Source organism: Bombina bombina, chromosome 6, assembly GCF_027579735.1.
Source record: "Bombina bombina isolate aBomBom1 chromosome 6, aBomBom1.pri, whole genome shotgun sequence".
In the NCBI taxonomy this organism is placed as follows: Eukaryota; Metazoa; Chordata; class Amphibia; order Anura; family Bombinatoridae; genus Bombina; species Bombina bombina.
The window spans coordinates 509,188,452-509,207,431 of record NC_069504.1 but is presented as its reverse complement, the minus strand read 5'-3'; the positions used below and the strand labels follow the sequence as shown (position 1 = coordinate 509,207,431).

At 39.5% G+C, this 18,980-nt stretch overlaps 1 protein-coding gene across 1 annotated transcript in view; it reads left to right on the top strand.

The window, feature by feature from the left end:
- Positions 1-18,980, top strand: part of MAN2C1 (mannosidase alpha class 2C member 1) — a 97,182-nt gene that overhangs the window by 64,231 nt on the left and 13,971 nt on the right. Inside the window, 5 exon segments of the mRNA XM_053717405.1 lie at positions 676-758; positions 1,249-1,343; positions 2,953-3,057; positions 3,147-3,303; positions 10,357-10,500. Of these exon segments, the coding sequence (XP_053573380.1) occupies positions 676-758; positions 1,249-1,343; positions 2,953-3,057; positions 3,147-3,303; positions 10,357-10,500 (584 nt within the window).

Here is an 18,980-nt window from a genome sequence, read left to right as displayed (position 1 = left end):
ACAGCATATGTGCATATGCAGCAGAACCATGATAATGTTTGCTAGAAACATTTACGCTAATACAGGTATATTGCAAAAAATTATCGTTTATATTCCAAATTGAAATGCACTAGTGCACATCTTCATTTTTAAAGTTGCCCATATCAAACTATATCCCCTAATTAAAATAGCTTAAAGGGATATGAAGCTCAAACTTTTTCATAATGATTTAGATAGCGTGCAGTTTTAATTTACCTCTATTATCATTTTTTCTTTGTTCATTTGGTATCTTTTGTTGAAAAGCAAGGATGTAAGCTCAGTAGCGAGCACGTGTCTGGCGCACTATATGGCAGCAGGTTTGCAAAAATGTTATCCATATGCTAGAGCACTAGATGACAGCAGTATTTCCTACTATGTAGTGTTCCTAGGTATCAACAAAGAATAATATGGGAACAAAGCAATTTTGATAATAGAAGTAAATTGGAAACGTTTTTAAAAAATGATCTGCTCTATCTGAATAACAAAAGACATTTTTAGGTTTCATATCCCTTTAATTTTTCTTTGCCCAAATGTGAAGTAAGCAAACTGTTTTTTTAAAAGACTTGAATCGTATTAAATGATACATAACGTCTGGCGTTTATCAAAAAGATACTGACTTAGTAAATGTTATTTTTTTTTATTCTTCTGATTGTTTAGGCCTTGTGAAGGTGCCAAGTATGGGTTATGTGACACTTCTCGAATATATGAGCCCCGTCCATCCTGTTACAGTTCTCAGACAGGTTAGTGCAACTATGCAGCGTTCCCCAATGCAATTAACCCTTGCCACCACCACTATAATAACAGCCTTGCTACCACTATTAACCCCATAACTGACTAAAGAGTGTAAGGACACCCTCTCACACAAAAATCTTGCAAGTTTCCCTACTTAAAAGTCCCAAATGCACTCCCCTAATAACCAAAGAGTCTGCTATACCCAATAGCCATCAGGGGAAACCCATTACTGAAGAAACTCCTGTTAAAAATGAACACCCCCATTAAATGATTTATTTCCTACCTTTATCCTGGTTCCAGGGTGATGTCCATCTTCAGTAAGGGGTATGGTTAGGGTTTATTACTCTAATGTAAGGAAAAAACCCTGCTACCTATAATATACCATACCTTTATTAAGTTACCACTGTAGCTGGTTAATGACTTCATACCTGGGCAGGCTTCAGTTCTTTCTTAGTAATTTGCTAATCACTGATGGAATTTTTTCCTCCATCAAAACAGGATGATAATTCTGTAACAATGGAAAATGGAATTGTCCGTGTTACCATTGACACAAAAGGACGTTTGTCATCACTACAGTTGCTGGCTTCCAGCAGGTATTTATTTTTATATCAAGTTCCTGTTATAAATAAACCATTTTTGTTTTTTTCTCGTCAGGCTTATAGGGGTGTGGTTCTCTTTACCGTTCAAGCTATAGTAGCTGTCCTTATCAGCCAGTGGGTGTCTGAATGAAGTTCACAAATGGATATACTTAAAAAAAAAATCACGGAAAACATATTTTCAGTATGTCTAAAGGGACAGTCTAGTCAAAATTAAACTTTAATGATTCAGAGAGGGCCTGCAATTTTATATAACTTTCTAATTTACTTTTATCATCAAATTTGCTTTTTTCTCTTGGTATTCCTTGTTGAAAGCTAAACCTAGGTAGGCTCATATGCTAATTTCTAAGCACTTGCCACCTCTTATCTCAGTGCATTCTGTTTTTTTACAGCTAGACAGTGCTAGTTCATATGTTGCATATACATTACATTCTGCTCACTCCCGTGGAGTTACTTAGGAGTCAGCACTGATTTTCTAAAATGCAAGTCTGTCAAAAGAACTAAGATAAGGGGCAGTCTGCAGATGCTTAGATACAAGGTAATCACATAGGTAAAAGTATATTAATATAACGCGTTGGTTATGCAAAACTGGGGAATGGGTAATAAATGGATTATCTTTTTAAACAATAAAAACTCTGGAGTTGACTGTCCCTTTAATTAACATTTTTGTTACAGTATTTCTTTAATATTGAATTAATGACGTAGTAATATAATGCATTATTCTGCTGTAGGTTTCACCCTCTCATGTAACAGTTCTACTTATCTGCATTGCCATTTATTGAAGTGATGTTGGAGCTGATTTAAGGGAGGATTTAACCCACACAGCTGACGTCTCCTAGACTTTGAACGTGATGGTTCTGTTATAAGACCATTAAGACCATATAAGTAATTGCTTATGGCCTTTCAAGTACAGAGCAGCCTGGCTAGATTACAGTTGATAACCACTTCCAAGCCTAAAGTAACAATGGCATTTAAATGTTAAATTCAGACATTACTAGTACATTGGCACTAATTCAGAAGCTTCTGCAAATTATTTTTGCAACTGGGCAGAAACCAGCGACCAGTGTTTGGGTCAAAGCACTTAATATCATGTATAAGAGCTTTATAATTTAGAAGTCACTTTCAACACCTCCACATTAGTCAGACTTGATTGTTCATCAACATTTATGCAAATTCTGCAGCTCTGATTAGACAGAGAAAATGAGAACAAGAAGCCTCATATGTAACGTTTGCTGAGGGTATTGCTATTTATAGAAATTCTGACCTTAGCTAAAAGGGGTTTAAATCTTACCCTTCTCCACATTATGCTTCACCTCTCTATGTGGTAAGGGATGTATCCTGTTTAGCCATTGGCCACAACTAAACAAAAATTCCCAGGGTTAATTAACAAAATCCTCACTGACATTTATATATCTTGCGAATTTCTTAATAATGTTTTTTTTGTAGTTTGAAAATAATCTTTCACTGCAACAACTTTAAGATTACAACTGAGATAAGGCTAATGCGCGGTGGTTACAGATTTTGAGTCTTCATTAAATAAATGGCTGAACTTTCACCTTCCAAATAACTGGAAAACTCTTTTCTAGAACTCAGTCTTTTGTTTCAGAGAGTCTATTTCTGAAAACTGTTACGGAAATCAGTTTGTGATATTTGATGATGTTCCCCTTTACTGGGATGCCTGGGATGTGATGGACTATCATCTTGAGACCAGGTAGCTGCAACATAATTATCTTTAGTCTCCTAGACTAATATTTTGCCCGATTATCACTGTATAGCTTCATAACTTCCTTTTTATTGCAGAAAGACTCTTACAAGTCCATTAAGTAAACTGGAAATCAGCAGCCAAGGGGGACTGAGAGGTTCTGTAACGTTCTCTTTGCAAATAAGTGAAAAGAGCACTATTGTTCAAGAGATAATCCTAGATGCTTCATGTCCCTATGTCAGATTTAATACTAAGGTACTGAAAAATGTAATATAATTTGTTAGCTTTTATTCTGTTGAACATCTGCCTAGATAGATATAGACCTAAGTCATTTATTTTAATCAACCATTTAGTTATGGTATCATTACTACTGATCTAAACATAGTAGAAGATTATATTCCAGTTGAATGTGGTTAACACATAATTTATCTAAAATATCTCCATAAAAAAATGAACAAGACTGGATAGAAGATATTTCATAGAGTGCGTAGAGGAAACTCTTTGTGCCAGATTACAAGTGACTCGCTATTTAGGGCTTTTGTTAAAGGGCACCACTGGATTAGTGCGCAAATTACAAGTTGAAAGTAAATATTTTGCATGTGTGCGAAAGCTAAAAATATATTAAAAAAATATATCAATATCTATATGAATATATACAGGTGTATGTATGTATAGAGAGAGAGAGAATAATAATAATGGCCCTTTGCTGTCAAATACATGGCCATATACCTTTTAACCCTTATGGGGAAAAAAAAATTAATATTTATATGAATAATTTTTATCAGATAGTGTTTATATGAGTGTAACAGTATATTTCTTTCATGTAATTAACAAGAGTCCATGAGCTAGTGACGTATGGGATATACATTCCTACCAGGAGGGGCAAAGTTTCCCAAACCTTAAAATGCCTATAAATACACCCCTCACCACACCCACAAATCAGTTTTACAAACTTTGCCTCCAAGGGAGGTGGTGAAGTAAGTTTGTGCTAGATTCTACGTTGATATGCGCTCCGCAGCAAGTTGGAGCCCGGTTTTCCTCTCAGCGTGCAGTGAATGTCAGAGGGATGTGAGGAGAGTATTGCCTATTGAATGCAGTGATCTCCTTCTACGGGGTCTATTTCATAAGGTTCTCTGTTATCGGTCGTAGAGATTCATCTCTTACCTCCCTTTTCAGATCGACGATATACTCTTATATTTACCATTTTCTCTACTGATTCTCGTTTCAGTACTGGTTTGGCTTTCTACAAACATGTAGATGAGTGTCCTGGGGTAAGTAAGTCTTATTTTCTGTGACACTCTAAGCTATGGTTGGGCACTTTATTTATAAAGTTCTAAATATATGTATTCAAACATTTATTTGCCTTGACTCAGAATGTTCAACTTTCCTTATTTCCAGACAGTCAGTTTCATATTTGGGATTATGCTTTAATTATCATATTTTTCTTACCTCAAAAATTTGACTTTTTCCCTGTGGACTGTTAGGCTCGCGGGGGCTGAAAATGCTTCATTTTATTGCGTCATTCTTGGCGCGGATTTTTTTGGCGCAAAAATTCATTTCCGTTTCCGGCGTCATACGTGTCGCCGGAAGTTGCGTCATTTTTTTGACGTTATTTTGCGCCAAAAATGTCGGCGTTCCGGATGTGGCGTCATTTTTGGCGCCAAAAGCATTTAGGCGCCAAATAATGTGGGCGTCTTATTTGGCGCCAAAAAATATGGGCGTCGCTTTTGTCTCCACATTATTTCAGAATCATTTTTCATTTGCTTCTGGTTGCTAGAAGCTTGATGTTTGGCATTTTTTCCCATTCCTGAAACTGTCTTATAAGGAATTTGATCTATTTTGCTTTATATGTTGTTTTTTCTCTTACATATTGCAAGATGTCTCACGTTGCATCTGAGCCAGAAGATACTACAGGAAAACCTCTGCCTGCTGGATCTACCAAAGCTAAGTGTATCTGCTGTAAACTTTTGGTAGCTATTCCTCCAGCTGTTGTTTGTATTAAATGTCATGACAAACTTGTTAATGCAGATAATATTTCCTTTAGTGATGTACCATTGCCTGTTGCAGTTCCCTCAACATCTAAGGTGCAGAATGTTCCTGATAACATAAGAGATTTTGTTTCTGAATCCATAAAGAAGGCTTTGTCTGTTATTTCTCCTTCTAGTAAACGTAAAAAGTCTTTTAAATCTCCTCTCTCTACAGATGAATTTTTAAATGAACACCATCATTCTGATTCTTTGGACTCTTCTGGTTCAGAGGATTCTGTCTCAGAGATTGATGCTGATAAATCTTCATATTTATTTAAGATGGAATTTATTCGCTCTTTACTTAAAGAAGTACTAATTGCTTTAGAAATAGAGGATTCTAGTCCTCTTGATACTAATTCTATACGTTTGGATAAGGTTTTTAAAGCTCCTGCGGTTATTCCAGAAGTCTTTCCTGTTCCTAATGCTATTTCTGCAGTAATTGCTAAGGAATGGGATAGATTGGGTAATTCATTTACTCCTTCTAAACGTTTTAAGCAATTATATCCTGTTCCGCCTGACAGATTAGAATTTTGGGACAAAATCCCTAAAGTTGATGGGGCTATTTCTACCCTTGCTAAACGTACTACCATTCCTACTCAGATGGTACCTCGTTTAAGGATCCTTTAGATAGAAAAATTGAATCTTTTCTAAGAAAAGCTTATCTATGTTCAGGTAATCTTCTTAGACCTGCTATATCATTGGCTGATGTTGCTGCAGCTTCAACTTTTTGGTTGGAAACTCTAGCGCAACAAGTAACAAATCGTGATTCTCATGATATTATTATTCTTCTCCAGCATGCTAATAATTTCATCTGTGATGCCATTTTTGATATTATTAGAGTTGATGTTAGATTTATGTCTCTGGCTATCTTAGCCAGAAGAGCTTTATGGCTTAAGACTTGGAATGCTGATATGGCTTCTAAATCAACTCTACTTTCCATTTCTTTCCAGGGAAACAAATTATTTGGTTCTCAGTTGGATTCTATTATTTCAACTGTTACTGGTGGGAAAGGAACTTTTTTACCACAGGATAAAAAGTCTAAAGGTAAAAACAGGGCTAACAATCGTTTTCGTTCCTTTCGTTTCAACAAAGAACAAAAGCCTGATCCTTCGTCCTCAGGAGCAGTTTCAGTTTGGAAACCATCTCCAGTCTGGAATAAATCCAAGCCTGCTAGAAAGGCAAAGCCTGCTTCTAAGTTCACATGAAGGTACGGCCCTCATTCCAGTTCAGCTGGTAGGGGGCAGGTTACGTTTTTTCAAAGAAATTTGGATCAGTTCTGTTCACAATCTTTGGATTCAGAACATTGTTTCAGAAGGGTACAGAATTGGTTTCAAGATGAGACCTCCTGCAAAGAGATTTTTTCTTTCCCATGTCCCAGTAAATCCAGTGAAAGCTCAAGCATTTCTGAATTGTGTTTCAGATCTAGAGTTGGCTGGAGTAATTATGCCAGTTCCAGTTCCGGAACAGGGGATGGGGTTTTATTCAAATCTCTTCATTGTACCAAAGAAGGAGAATTCCTTCAGACCAGTTCTGGATCTAAAATTATTGAATCGTTATGTAAGGATACCAACGTTCAAGATGGTAACTGTAAGGACTATATTGCCTTTTGTTCAGCAAGGGAATTATATGTCCACAATAGATTTACAGGATGCATATCTGCATATTCCGATTCATCCAGATCATTATCAGTTCCTGAGATTCTCTTTTCTAGACAAGCATTACCAATTTGTGGCTCTACCGTTTGGCCTTGCTACAGCTCCAAGAATTTTCACAAAGATTCTCGGTGCCCTTCTGTCTGTAATCAGAGAACAGGGTATTGTGGTATTTCCTTATTTGGACGATATCTTGGTACTTGCTCCGTCTTTACATTTAGCAGAGTCTCATACGAATCGACTTGTGTTGTTTCTTCAAGATCATGGTTGGAGGATCAATTTACCAAAAAGTTCTTTGATTCCTCAAACAAGGGTAACCTTTCTGGGTTTCCAGATAGATTCAGTGTCCATGACTTTGTCTTTAACAGACAAGAGACGTCTAAAATTGATTACAGCCTGTCGAAACCTTCAGTCTCAATCATTCCCTTCGGTAGCCTTATGCATGGAAATTCTAGGTCTTATGACTGCTGCATCGGACGCGATCCCCTTTGCTCGTTTTCACATGCGACCTCTTCAGCTCTGTATGCTGAACCAATGGTGCAGGGATTACACGAAGATATATCAATTAATATCTTTAAAACCGATTGTTCGGCACTCTCTAACGTGGTGGACAGATCACCATCGTTTAATTCAGGGGGCTTCTTTTGTTCTTCCGACCTGGACTATAATTTCAACAGATGCAAGTCTCACAGGTTGGGGAGCTGTGTGGGGATCTCTGACGGCACAAGGAGTTTGGGAATCTCAGGAGGTGAGATTACCGATCAATATCTTGGAACTCCGTGCAGTTTTCAGAGCTCTTCAGTTTTGGCCTCTTCTGAAGAGAGAATCGTTCATTTGTTTTCAGACAGACAATGTCACAACTGTGGCATACATCAATCATCAAGGAGGGACTCACAGTCCTCTGGCTATGAAAGAAGTATCTCGAATTTTGGTTTGGGCGGAATCCAGCTCCTGTCTAATCTCTGCGGTTCATATCCCAGGTGTAGACAATTGGGAAGCGGATTATCTCAGTCGCCAAACGTTGCATCCGGGCGAATGGTCTCTTCACCCAGAGGTATTTCTTCAGATTGTTCAAATGTGGGGGCTCCCAGAGATAGATCTGATGGCCTCTCATCTAAACAAGAAACTTCCCAGGTATCTGTCCAGATCCCGGGATCCTCAGGCGGAGGCAGTGGATGCATTATCACTTCCTTGGAAGTATCATCCTGCCTATATCTTTCCGCCTCTAGTTCTTCTTCCAAGAGTAATCTCCAAGATTCTGAGGGAATGCTCGTTTGTTCTGCTAATAGCTCCGGCATGGCCTCACAGGTTTTGGTATGCGGATCTTGTCCGGATGGCATCTTGCCAGCCATGGACTCTTCCGTTAAGACCAGACCTTCTGTCACAAGGTCCTTTTTTCCATCCGGATCTGAAATCCTTAAATTTAAAGGTATGGAGATTGAACGCTTGATTCTTGGTCATAGAGGTTTCTCTGACTCCGTGATTAATACTATGTTACAGGCTCGTAAATCTGTATCTAGAGAGATATATTATAGAGTCTGGAAGACTTATATTTCATGGTGTCTTTCTCATCATTTTTCTTGGCATTCTTTTAGAATACCGAGAATTTTACAATTTCTTCAGGATGGTTTGGATAAGGGTTTGTCCGCAAGTTCTTTGAAAGGACAAATCTCTGCTCTTTCTGTTCTTTTTCACAGAAAGATTGCTATTCTTCCTGATATTCATTGTTTTGTACAAGCTTTGGTTCGTATAAAACCTGTCATTAAGTCAATTTCTCCTCCATGGAGTTTGTATTTGGTTTTGGGAGCTCTTCAAGCTCCTCCGTTTGAACCTATGCATTCATTGGACATTAAATTACTTTCTTGGAAAGTTTTGTTCCTTTTGGCCATCTCTTCTGCTAGAAGAGTTTCTGAATTATCTGCTCTTTCGTGTGAGTCTCCTTTTCTGATTTTTCATCAGGATAAGGCGGTGTTGCGAACTTCTTTTGAATTTTTACCTAAAGTTGTGAATTCCAACAACATTAGTAGAGAAATTGTGGTTCCTTCATTATGTCCTAATCCTAAGAATTCTAAGGAGAAATCATTGCATTCTTTGGATGTTGTTAGAGCTTTGAAATATTATGTTGAAGCTACGAAATCTTTCCGTAAGACTTCTAGTCTATTTGTTATCTTTTCCGGTTCTAGGAAAGGCCAGAAAGCTTCTGCCATTTCTTTGGCATCTTGGTTGAAATCTTTAATTCATCTTGCCTATGTTGAGTCGGGTAAAATTCCGCCTCAAAGAATTACAGCTCATTCTACTAGGTCAGTTTCTACTTCCTGGGCGTTTAGGAATGAAGCTTCGGTTGACCAGATCTGCAAAGCAGCAACTTGGTCCTCTTTGCATACTTTTACTAAATTCTACCATTTTGATGTATTTTCTTCTTCTGAAGCAGTTTTTGGTAGAAAAGTTCTTCAGGCAGCGGTTTCAGTTTGAATCTTCTGCTTATGTTTTTTGTTAAACTTTTATTTGGGTGTGGATTATTTTCAGCAGGAATTGGCTGTCTTTATTTTATCCCTCCCTCTCTAGTGACTCTTGTGTGGAAAGATCCACATCTTGGGTAGTCATTATCCCATACGTCACTAGCTCATGGACTCTTGTTAATTACATGAAAGAAAACATAATTTATGTAAGAACTTACCTGATAAATTCATTTCTTTCATATTAACAAGAGTCCATGAGGCCCACCCTTTTTTGTGGTGGTTATGATTTTTTTGTATAAAGCACAATTATTCCAATTCCTTATTTTATATGCTTCGCACTTTTTTTCTTATCACCCCACTTCTTGGCTATTCGTTAAACTGATTTGTGGGTGTGGTGAGGGGTGTATTTATAGGCATTTTAAGGTTTGGGAAACTTTGCCCCTCCTGGTAGGAATGTATATCCCATACGTCACTAGCTCATGGACTCTTGTTAATATGAAAGAAATGAATTTATCAGGTAAGTTCTTACATAAATTATGTTTTTAATGTATTTATGCTGCTTTTTTTGCCCTTTACGCAAGATCGTCAATCACACAGCGCACGTTAAATTTAATTGCGCTTGTGTTGTCGCGTTTACTTTCAGCTTGCAATATGAACAAAAGTTTAGCGCGGGGCACGATACTTCTATATCGTGTGCTAATGTTTGCGGTCTTAAGACCGCTGCTCCATAACTGGTCCACCTGCTCTGAGGCTGCGGACATCAATCCGCCCGATCCAATAAAATCGGGTTGATTAACACCCCCTGCTAGTGGCCGATTTGCTGCGAATCTGCAGGGGGCCGTATTGCACAAGCAGTTCACAAGAACTGCTTGTGCAATGATAAATGACAACGGCGTATGCTGTCGGCATTCATCAATGTCTGTCGGACATGATCTGCTGAGCGGATCATGTCGGACAGACCAATGATAAATCGGCCCCTATGAATGAAGTTAAAGATAACAGCTCAGCACTACTGTTAAGAAGGGTAAATAGATTTCCTGCATATGTGGTTGGTACATTTACCATAAAGAAATGGAGTAATACTCTATTGAGGATTCTGAACTAAATACTTCCCATGCTTAATATCAATTTATATACAAATGACTAATTCTGCTTTACTTATTCCACTAGGTAACCTGGAACGAGGCTCATAAGTTCCTGAAAGTTGAGTTCCCAGTTAACGTGTTAAATTCAAATGCTACATATGAGATTCAGTTTGGACACCTTCAGAGGCCAACTCATAGAAACACCTCTTGGGACTGGGCCCGATATGAGGTGAGTTTTTTCCGAAATATTCAATATTAATAAATTAGTCTGTAACACATCTGCTTTACTCTTTTTTTTTTTTTTTTTTTTTTTAATTTACATATTGCCGAAGAAAATGAGGACAGTGGATGAAATCATACATTGTATTTTGTGCTTCTTTAAAATAGTATGTCACAGTGACTAAATAAAGCACTGCTATAGTCACATAACCTGTTTTATGTTATTCTCTCTTGCCCCCAAAAGTGTGTGAATTGACAGTAAAACCTAGTGACTGTATTGCAAAATAGTCATTATGAGTGAGGCAGGGGAAATAGCATCAAAGAAACACTATGTAATGGTATTTATCTCAAACCTGTATACCTGTGGGCATTTGTTTAGACATGACAGACTCACATTGTGTAAAGGGACATAAACATACAAAAATAAAAATGCTCTAATATGTAAGTGTTTTATTATTGCACTATTGCTTGCAATGCACTATTTGGAGCTAACTGAATGTGTCTGGTAAGCCAATGACAAGATGCATATGCGTGTAGCAACCAATCACCAGCTAGCTTCCAGTTGTTCCTGAGCCTACATAGACTAGCTTTTCAGCACAGGATGCCAAGAGAACAACGTAAATATTAAAGTAGAAGACCATTGAAAAGTCTCTTAAAATTGAATGCTGTATCTGAAACACGAACGTTCAATTTTGGCTTTCAAGTACCTATTAAAGCAATTTTATTGGTTAGAATTTTTATTATGGGTAGATTTTATAGAACACTGAAAATCATTTAGATCTTTCTAAAATATCAGAAGTGGTTCAAAATGTCTTGAAAGAATATGAATACCCATCTATCAAAACAGTGTATGATATAATTGCTATGGAAGCTTCATCACATTATAAACATGTAGCCCATCGTCCCCCATAAAGTCGATCTACGTCCAACATGTTGGTGGTCCAAGCAGTCTCAGTTGATTTGCCCCCACCCCCCCTCCCCCGAAAAATTGCTGAGGACACACATATAAGTGTTATATATCATTTAAACACATAAAGTATCAATGTGTGTGTTTTTATTTCTCTTGTAAGGTGTATCCAGTCCACAGATTCATCCATTACTTGTGGGATATTCTCCTTCCCAACAGGAAGCTGCAAGAGGATCACCCACAGCAGAGCTGCTATATAGCTCCTCCCCTAACTGCCACCTCCCAGTCATTCTCTTGCAGCTCTCGACAAGGGAAGTAGCTAGAGAGATGTGGTGCATTAATGTAGTTTATCTTCAATCAAAAGTTTATTATTTTCAAATGGTACCGGAGTTGTACTATTTTAGCCTAAGGCAGAAAGTTGAAGAAGAGTCTGCCTGTGGTTTTTTGATGATCTTAGCAGTTTGTAACTAAGATCCACTGTTGTTCTCACACATAACTGAAGAGATGGGTAACTTCAGCTGGGGGAATAGCGTGCAGGGTCTCCTGCTCTGAGGTATGTGCAGTTTTAAATTTTTCTAGAGAGATGATAAGCTAGAAAATGCTGACAATACCGGATTTATTTAAGGTAAGCCTGATTACAGTGATTTAATAACGACTGGTATCATGCTTGCTGTAAAGGGTAATATTTTAGTTATTTTACTCTCATTACTGAATAGATATAACGTTTGCTTGAGGTATATAAACGTTTATTACAAATTGGTGATAAAACTTTATTTTGTGGCCCAGTTTTTCCACATGACTGACTAGATTTTGCCTAGGGATTGTTTTTTAAGGCCCTCTCACTGTGAGTACAGGTTGGGAGGGGCCTATTTTCGCGCCTAAATTGCGCAGTAGTTTTTGCAGCTTGAGACGTCCCGCTTCCCTGGATGTCTCAAGGACTCCCCTGAACATATAGGACCTCTCTAAAGGGTTTTTGTGCCTTCCAAAGTCGTATGGGCAGGTAGGAGCCACAGTGGAGCTGTGGCAGTTGGTTGTGACTGTTTAAAAACTTTTATATTGTTTTTTTGATCCGGTTTTGAAACTAAGGGGTTAATCATCCATTTGCAAGTGGGTGCAATGCTATTTCAGTCTATTATACACACTGTAAAAATTTCGTAAAATTTACTGCTTTTTTCACTGTTTTGCAGTTTATGTGATTGTTTTTTTTTCTCTTAAAGGCACAGTACCGTTTTTATTTTTTGCTTGTTCACAGTTATTAAAGTGTTTTCCAAGCTTGCTGGTCTCATTACTAGTCTGTTTAAACATGTCTGACATAGAGGAAACTCATTGTTCATTATGTTTAGAAGCCATTGTGGAACCCCCTCTTAGAATGTGTACCAAATGCACTGATTTTACTATAGATTACAAAGACCATATTCTGGCTTTAAAAAATGTATCACCAGAAGAAATTGACAAGGAGGAAGTTATGCCGTCTAACTCTCCCCACGTGTCAGAACCTATAAATCCCGCTCAGGGGACGGCAAGTACATCTAGCGCGCCCATTGTGTATACCTTGCAAGACATGGCGGCAGTTATGAATCATTCCCTTACAGAGGTATTATCTAAACTGCCAGAATTGCAGGGAAAGCGAGACAGCTCTGGGACTAGAATAAATACAGAGCTCTCTGACGCTTTAGTGGCTATGTCTGATACACCCTCACAATGTACTGAAGCTGAAGCAGGGGAGCTTCAATCTGTAGGTGATTTTTCTGATTCAGGGAAGATACTTCAACCTGATTCTGATATGTCTACATTTAAATTTAAGCTTGAGCACCTCCGCATATTGCTCAGGGAGGTTTTAGCAACTCTGGACGACTGTGACACTATTGTAGTCCCAGAGAAATTATGTAGATTGGATAAATACTATGCAGTACCTACTCATACTGATGTTTTTCCAATCCCTAAGAGGTTTTCTGAAATTATTACCAAGGAATGGGATAGACCAGGTGTACCGTTCTCTCCCCCTCCTGTTTTTAAAAAGATGTTTCCTATAGACGCCGCTACACGGGACTTATGGCAGACGGTCCCTAAGGTGGAGGGAGCAGTTTCTACTCTAGCTAAGCGTACCACTATCCCTGTCGAGGACAGTTGTGCTTTTCTAGATCCAATGGATAAAAAAATTAGAGGGTTACCTTAAGAAAATTTTTATTCAACAAGGTTTTATTCTCCAGCCTCTTGCATGCATTGCCCCAGTCACTGCTGTTGCGGCTTTCTGGTTTGAGTCTCTAGAGGAGGCTCTACAGGTTGAAACCCCGTTGGAAGATATTATTGACAAGCTTAAGGCTCTTAAGCTTGCCAATTCTTTTGTTTCTGACGCCGTTGTTCATTTAACCAAGCTAACGGCTAAAAATTCAGATTTTGCTATTCAGGCGCGTAGGGCGCTATGGCTTAAATCCTGGTCAGCTGACGTGACTTCAAAGTCTAAACTTCTCAACATTCCCTTCAAAGGGCAGATCCTATTCGGGCCTGGACTGAAGGAGATCATTTCTGACATCACTGGAGGAAAAGGTCACGCCCTTCCTCAAGATAGGTCCAACAAATTAAGGACCAAACAGTCTAGTTTTCGGCCCTTTCGAAACTTCAAGAGTGGCGCAGCTTCAACTTCCTCTAACACAAAACAAGAGAACTTTTGCCCAGTCTAAGCCGGTCTGGAGACCTAACCAGGCTTGGAACAAGGGGAAACAGGCCAAAAAGCCTACTGCTTCCTCTAAGACAGCATGAAGGAGCAGCCCCCGATACGGAAACGGATCTAGTAGGGGGCAGACTCTCTCTCTTCGCCCAGACTTGGGCAAGAGATGTCCAGGATCCCTGGGCATTAGAAATTGTGTCCAAGGGTTATCTTCTGGAATTCAAAAACCTCTCCCCCAAAAGGGAGATTTCATCTCTCACACTTATCTGCAAACCAGATAAAGAGAGAGGCATTCTTACATTGTATTCAAGACCTCCTAGTTATGGGAGTAATCCACCCAGTTCCGCAGGAGGAACAGGGGCAGGACTTCTATTCAAATCTGTTTGTAGTTCCCAAGAAAGAGGGAACATTCAGACCAATCTTAGATCTCAAGATCTTAAACAAATTTCTCAGAGTCCCATCCTTCAAGATGGAGACTATTCGAACCATCCTTCCTATGATCCAGGAGGGTCAATATATGACTACCGTAGACTTAAAGGATGCTTATCTTCACATCCCGATACACAAAGATCATCGTTTTCTCAGGTTTGCCTTTCTAGACAGGCACTACCAGTTTGTGGCTCTTCCCTTCGGGTTGGCCACGGCACCAAGAATCTTTACAAAGGTTCTAGGGTCCCTCCTAGCGGTCCTAAGGCCGCGGGGCATAGCAGTAGCCCCTTACTTAGACGACATTCTGATACAGGCGTCGACTTTTCAAATCGCAAGGTCCCATACGGACATTGTTCTGGCATTTCTGAGGTCCCATGGGTGGAAGGTGAACGAAGAAAAGAGTTCTCTATCACCTCTAACAAAAGTTTCATTCCTAGGGACTCTGATAGATTTGGTAGAAATGAAGATTTACCTAACGAAGGCCAGATTGTCAAAACTTCTAGACTCTTGCCATGTTCTTTATTCCACTTCTTGTCCTTCAGTGGCTCAGTGTATGGAAGTAATCGGCTTAATGGTAGCGGCAATGGACATAGTACCGTTTGCCCGCCTACATCTCAGACCGCTGCAACTTTGCATGCTCAGTCAGTGGAATGGGGATTACACAGATTTGTCCCCTCTACTAAATCTGGATCAAGAAACCAGGGATTCTCTTCTCTGGTGGCTATCTCGGGTCCATCTGTCCAAGGGGATGAGCTTCCGCAGGCCAGATTGGACTATAGTAACGACAGATGCCAGCCTTCTGGGCTGGGGTGCAGTCTGGAACTCCCTGAAGGCGCAGGGCTCGTGGACTCAAGAGGAGACACTCCTTCCGATAAACATTCTGGAACTAAGAGCGATATTCAATGCTCTTCAGGCTTGGCCTCAGCTAGCTGCGGTCAGGTTCATCAGATTTCAGTCGGACAACATCACGACTGTAGCCTATATCAACCATCAGGGGGAACAAGGAGCCCCCTGGCAATGTTGGAGGTTTCAAAGATAATTCTATGGGCAGAGGTTCACTCTTGCCATCTCTCAGCTATCCATATCCCAGGAGTAGAGAACTGGGAGGCGGATTTTCTAAGTCGGCAGACTTTTCATCCGGGGGAGTGGGAGCTCCATCCGGAGGTATTTGCCCAGCTGATTCAACTATGGGGCAAACCAGAACTGGATCTCATGGCGTCTCGTCAGAACGCCAAACTTCCTTGTTACGGGTCCAGGTCAAGGGATCCCCAGGCAGCGCTGATAGATGCTCTAGCAGCGCCCTGGTCCTTCATCCTGGCTTATGTGTTTCCACCATTTCCTCTGCTCCCTCGTCTGATTGCCAGGATCAAGCAGGAGAGAGCTTTGGTGATTTTGATAGCTCCTGCGTGGCCACGCAGGACTTGGTATGCAGATCTGGTGGACATGTCATCCTTTCCACCATGGACTCTGCAGCTGAGGCAGGACCTTCTACTTCAAGGTCCCTTCAAACATCCAAATCTAATTTCTCTGCGTCTGACTGCTTAGAGATTGAACGCTTGATTTTATCAAAGCGTGGTTTTTCCAAGTCGGTCATTGATACCTTAATTCAGGCTCGAAAGCCTGTCACCAGGAAAATCTATCATAAGATATGGTGTAAATATCTTCATTGGTGTGAATCCAAGGGTTACTCATGGAGTAAAGTCAGGATTCCCAGGATATTATCTTTTCTCCAAGAAGGATTGGAGAAGGGATTGTCAGCTAGTTCCTTAAAGGGACAGATTTCTGCTCTGTCTATTCTTTTGCACAAGCGTCTGGCGGATGTTCCAGACGTTCTGGCGTTTTGTCAGGCTTTAGTTAGAATCAAGCCTGTGTTTAAACCTGTTGCTCCACCATGGAGTTTAAATTTAGTTCTTAAAGTTCTTCAAAGGGTTCCGCTTGAACCTCTGCATTCCATAGATATCAAGCTTTTATCTTGGAAAGTTCTGTTTTTGGTAGCTATCTCTTCGGCTCGAAGAGTTTCAGAGTTATCTGCCTTGCAGTGTGATTCCCCTTATCTGATCTTCCATGCGGATAAGGTAGCATTGCATACCAAACCTGGGTTTCTTCCTAAGGTGGTATCTAATAAGAATATCAATCAGGAGATTGTTGTTCCGTCACTGTGTCCTAATCCTTCTTCAAAGAAGGAACGTCTATTACACAATCTTGACGTGGTTCGTGCTTTAAAGTTTTATTTACAAGCTACTAAAGATTTTCGTCAAACATCTGCATTGTTTGTTGACTACTCTGGACAGAGGAAAGGCCAAAAGGCTTCCGCAACTTCACTTTCTTTTTGGTTAAGAAGTATAATCCGCTTAGCTTATGAGACTGCTGGCCAGCAGCCTCCTGAAAGAATTACAGCTCATTCCACTAGAGCGGTGGCTTCCACATGGGCTTTTAAAAATGAGGCTTCTGTTGAACAGATTTGTAAGGCGGCGACTTGGTCTTCGCTTCATACTTTTTCTAAATTCTACAAATTTGATACTTTTGCTTCTTCGGAGGCTATTTTTGGGAGAAAGGTCTTACAAGCAGTGGTGCTTTCCGTTTAAGCGCCTGCCTTGTTCCTCCCTTCATCCGTGTCCTATAGCTTTGGTATTGGTATCCCACAAGTAATGGATGAATCCGTGGACTGGATACACCTTACAAGAGAAAACTAAATTTATGCTTACCTGATAAATTTATTTCTCTTGTAGTGTATCCAGTCCACGGCCCGCCCTGTCATTTTAAGGCAGGTGTTTAAAATTTTTAAACTACAGTCACCACTGCACCCTATAGTTTCTCCTTTCTCTTGCTTGTCTTCGGTCGAATGACTGGGAGGTGGCAGTTAGGGGAGGAGCTATATAGACAGCTCTGCTGTGGGTGATCCTCTTGCAGCTTCCTGTTGGGAAGGAGAATATCCCACAAGTAATGGATGAATCCGTGGACTGGATACACCACAAGAGAAATAAATTTATCAGGTAAGCATAAATTTTGTTTTTTCTGAATCTATTGTATAATGGGTTAAGAAATTGCAACTTTACCATTTATTAAATGCTTTCTAAAGAAGACTGTCATCAAGTTAGTGTTTTCATGGGCATATAGATTTATGGCTTAGATACTAGGATAGTTTCATAGTCCTCCTGCAGTTGTTTATCTAAACCTTGTGTCTAAGAAAAAGGAGAGTCTCATCCCAGCAGTAAATTATATTTCTTTTACAAAGATATGACGAGTCCACGGATTTCATCCTTACTTGTGGGATATTAACCTCCTGCTAACAGGAAGTGGCAAAGAGCACCACAGCAGAGCTGTATATATAGCCCCTCCCTTCCCCTCCACCCTCAGTCATTCTCTTTGCCTGTGTTATACTAGGAAGAGGTGAAGTAAGGTGTTAGTTTTAGTTTCTTCAATCAAGAAGTTTTTTATTTTCAAATGGTACTGGTGTGTACTATTTTCCTCAGGGGGATATGGAAGAAGTTTTTTGCCCTGAGGTTGATGATCTTAGCAGACGTAACTAAGATCCACATTGGTTCCCACAGATTGCTGAAGGTAGTGTAAGAAATCTTCAGAGTGGAGGACAGCTGCATGCTATAAGCATTGAGGTATGTTCAGTCTTTTTTCTGAGGAGACCTGTTATATCAGAATGGCTGACATTTTATTCTTTGCTATAAAAGGGGTTAAAGTGGACCTGGTTTTAAAGCAAAAAGGTGTTACTTTAAATCCTTTATTTAAAACGTTTTTTGTGTGACATATTGGGTGTTTGTTATGGACACTGGGAGAGGCAGCTCGTTATTTTATTTTTATTAAGGGCTTCAGCATTATGAGTTTGTTTTTTGGTTCGAACCACTTCCTATGCGGTATTTTGGATTTGTTTGTGATCGCCCTTAATGGGCAGGGCCTAATTTTTTGCGCGCTCTGACGCGCAGTACATTTTGGCTCATTAGGCATCAGACATGAGCTCCGGTTAGGCTTAAACTTATGCTCTGATGACCGGATCGTGGTAGAGTCGTTTTCAAGTACTTTAAGGGCAGGGGTAATTTTTTTGAATAAATAGTATTTTTTCACTATAAATGTCATGATAAGGTTATTTTTGCCTATTGCTTTTAGGTGCAATAATTTTTGGGCACATTAAATATGTGTTGCTAAACAGATTTAGTAGCTTTTTTAACAGTTTTGGAAAATTGTATGCTTTTTTATTTTTTAAAGGCGCAGTACATTTTTTTTTTTTTTTAAATTGTTCAAAGTGTTTAAGATATTGTTAGTCTATTCAACATGTCTTACATTGAGGATACTAATTGTTCTATGTGTTTAGAAGCCATTGTGAAACCCCCACTTACATTGTGTACCTGTTGTACTGAAAGGGCCTTACAATGTAAGAAGCATATTTTAAGTAATAAAAGTATGCCTAAGGATGATTCTCAGTCTGAAGGGAATCAGGATATGCCATCTAATTCTCCCCAAGTGTCACAACCTT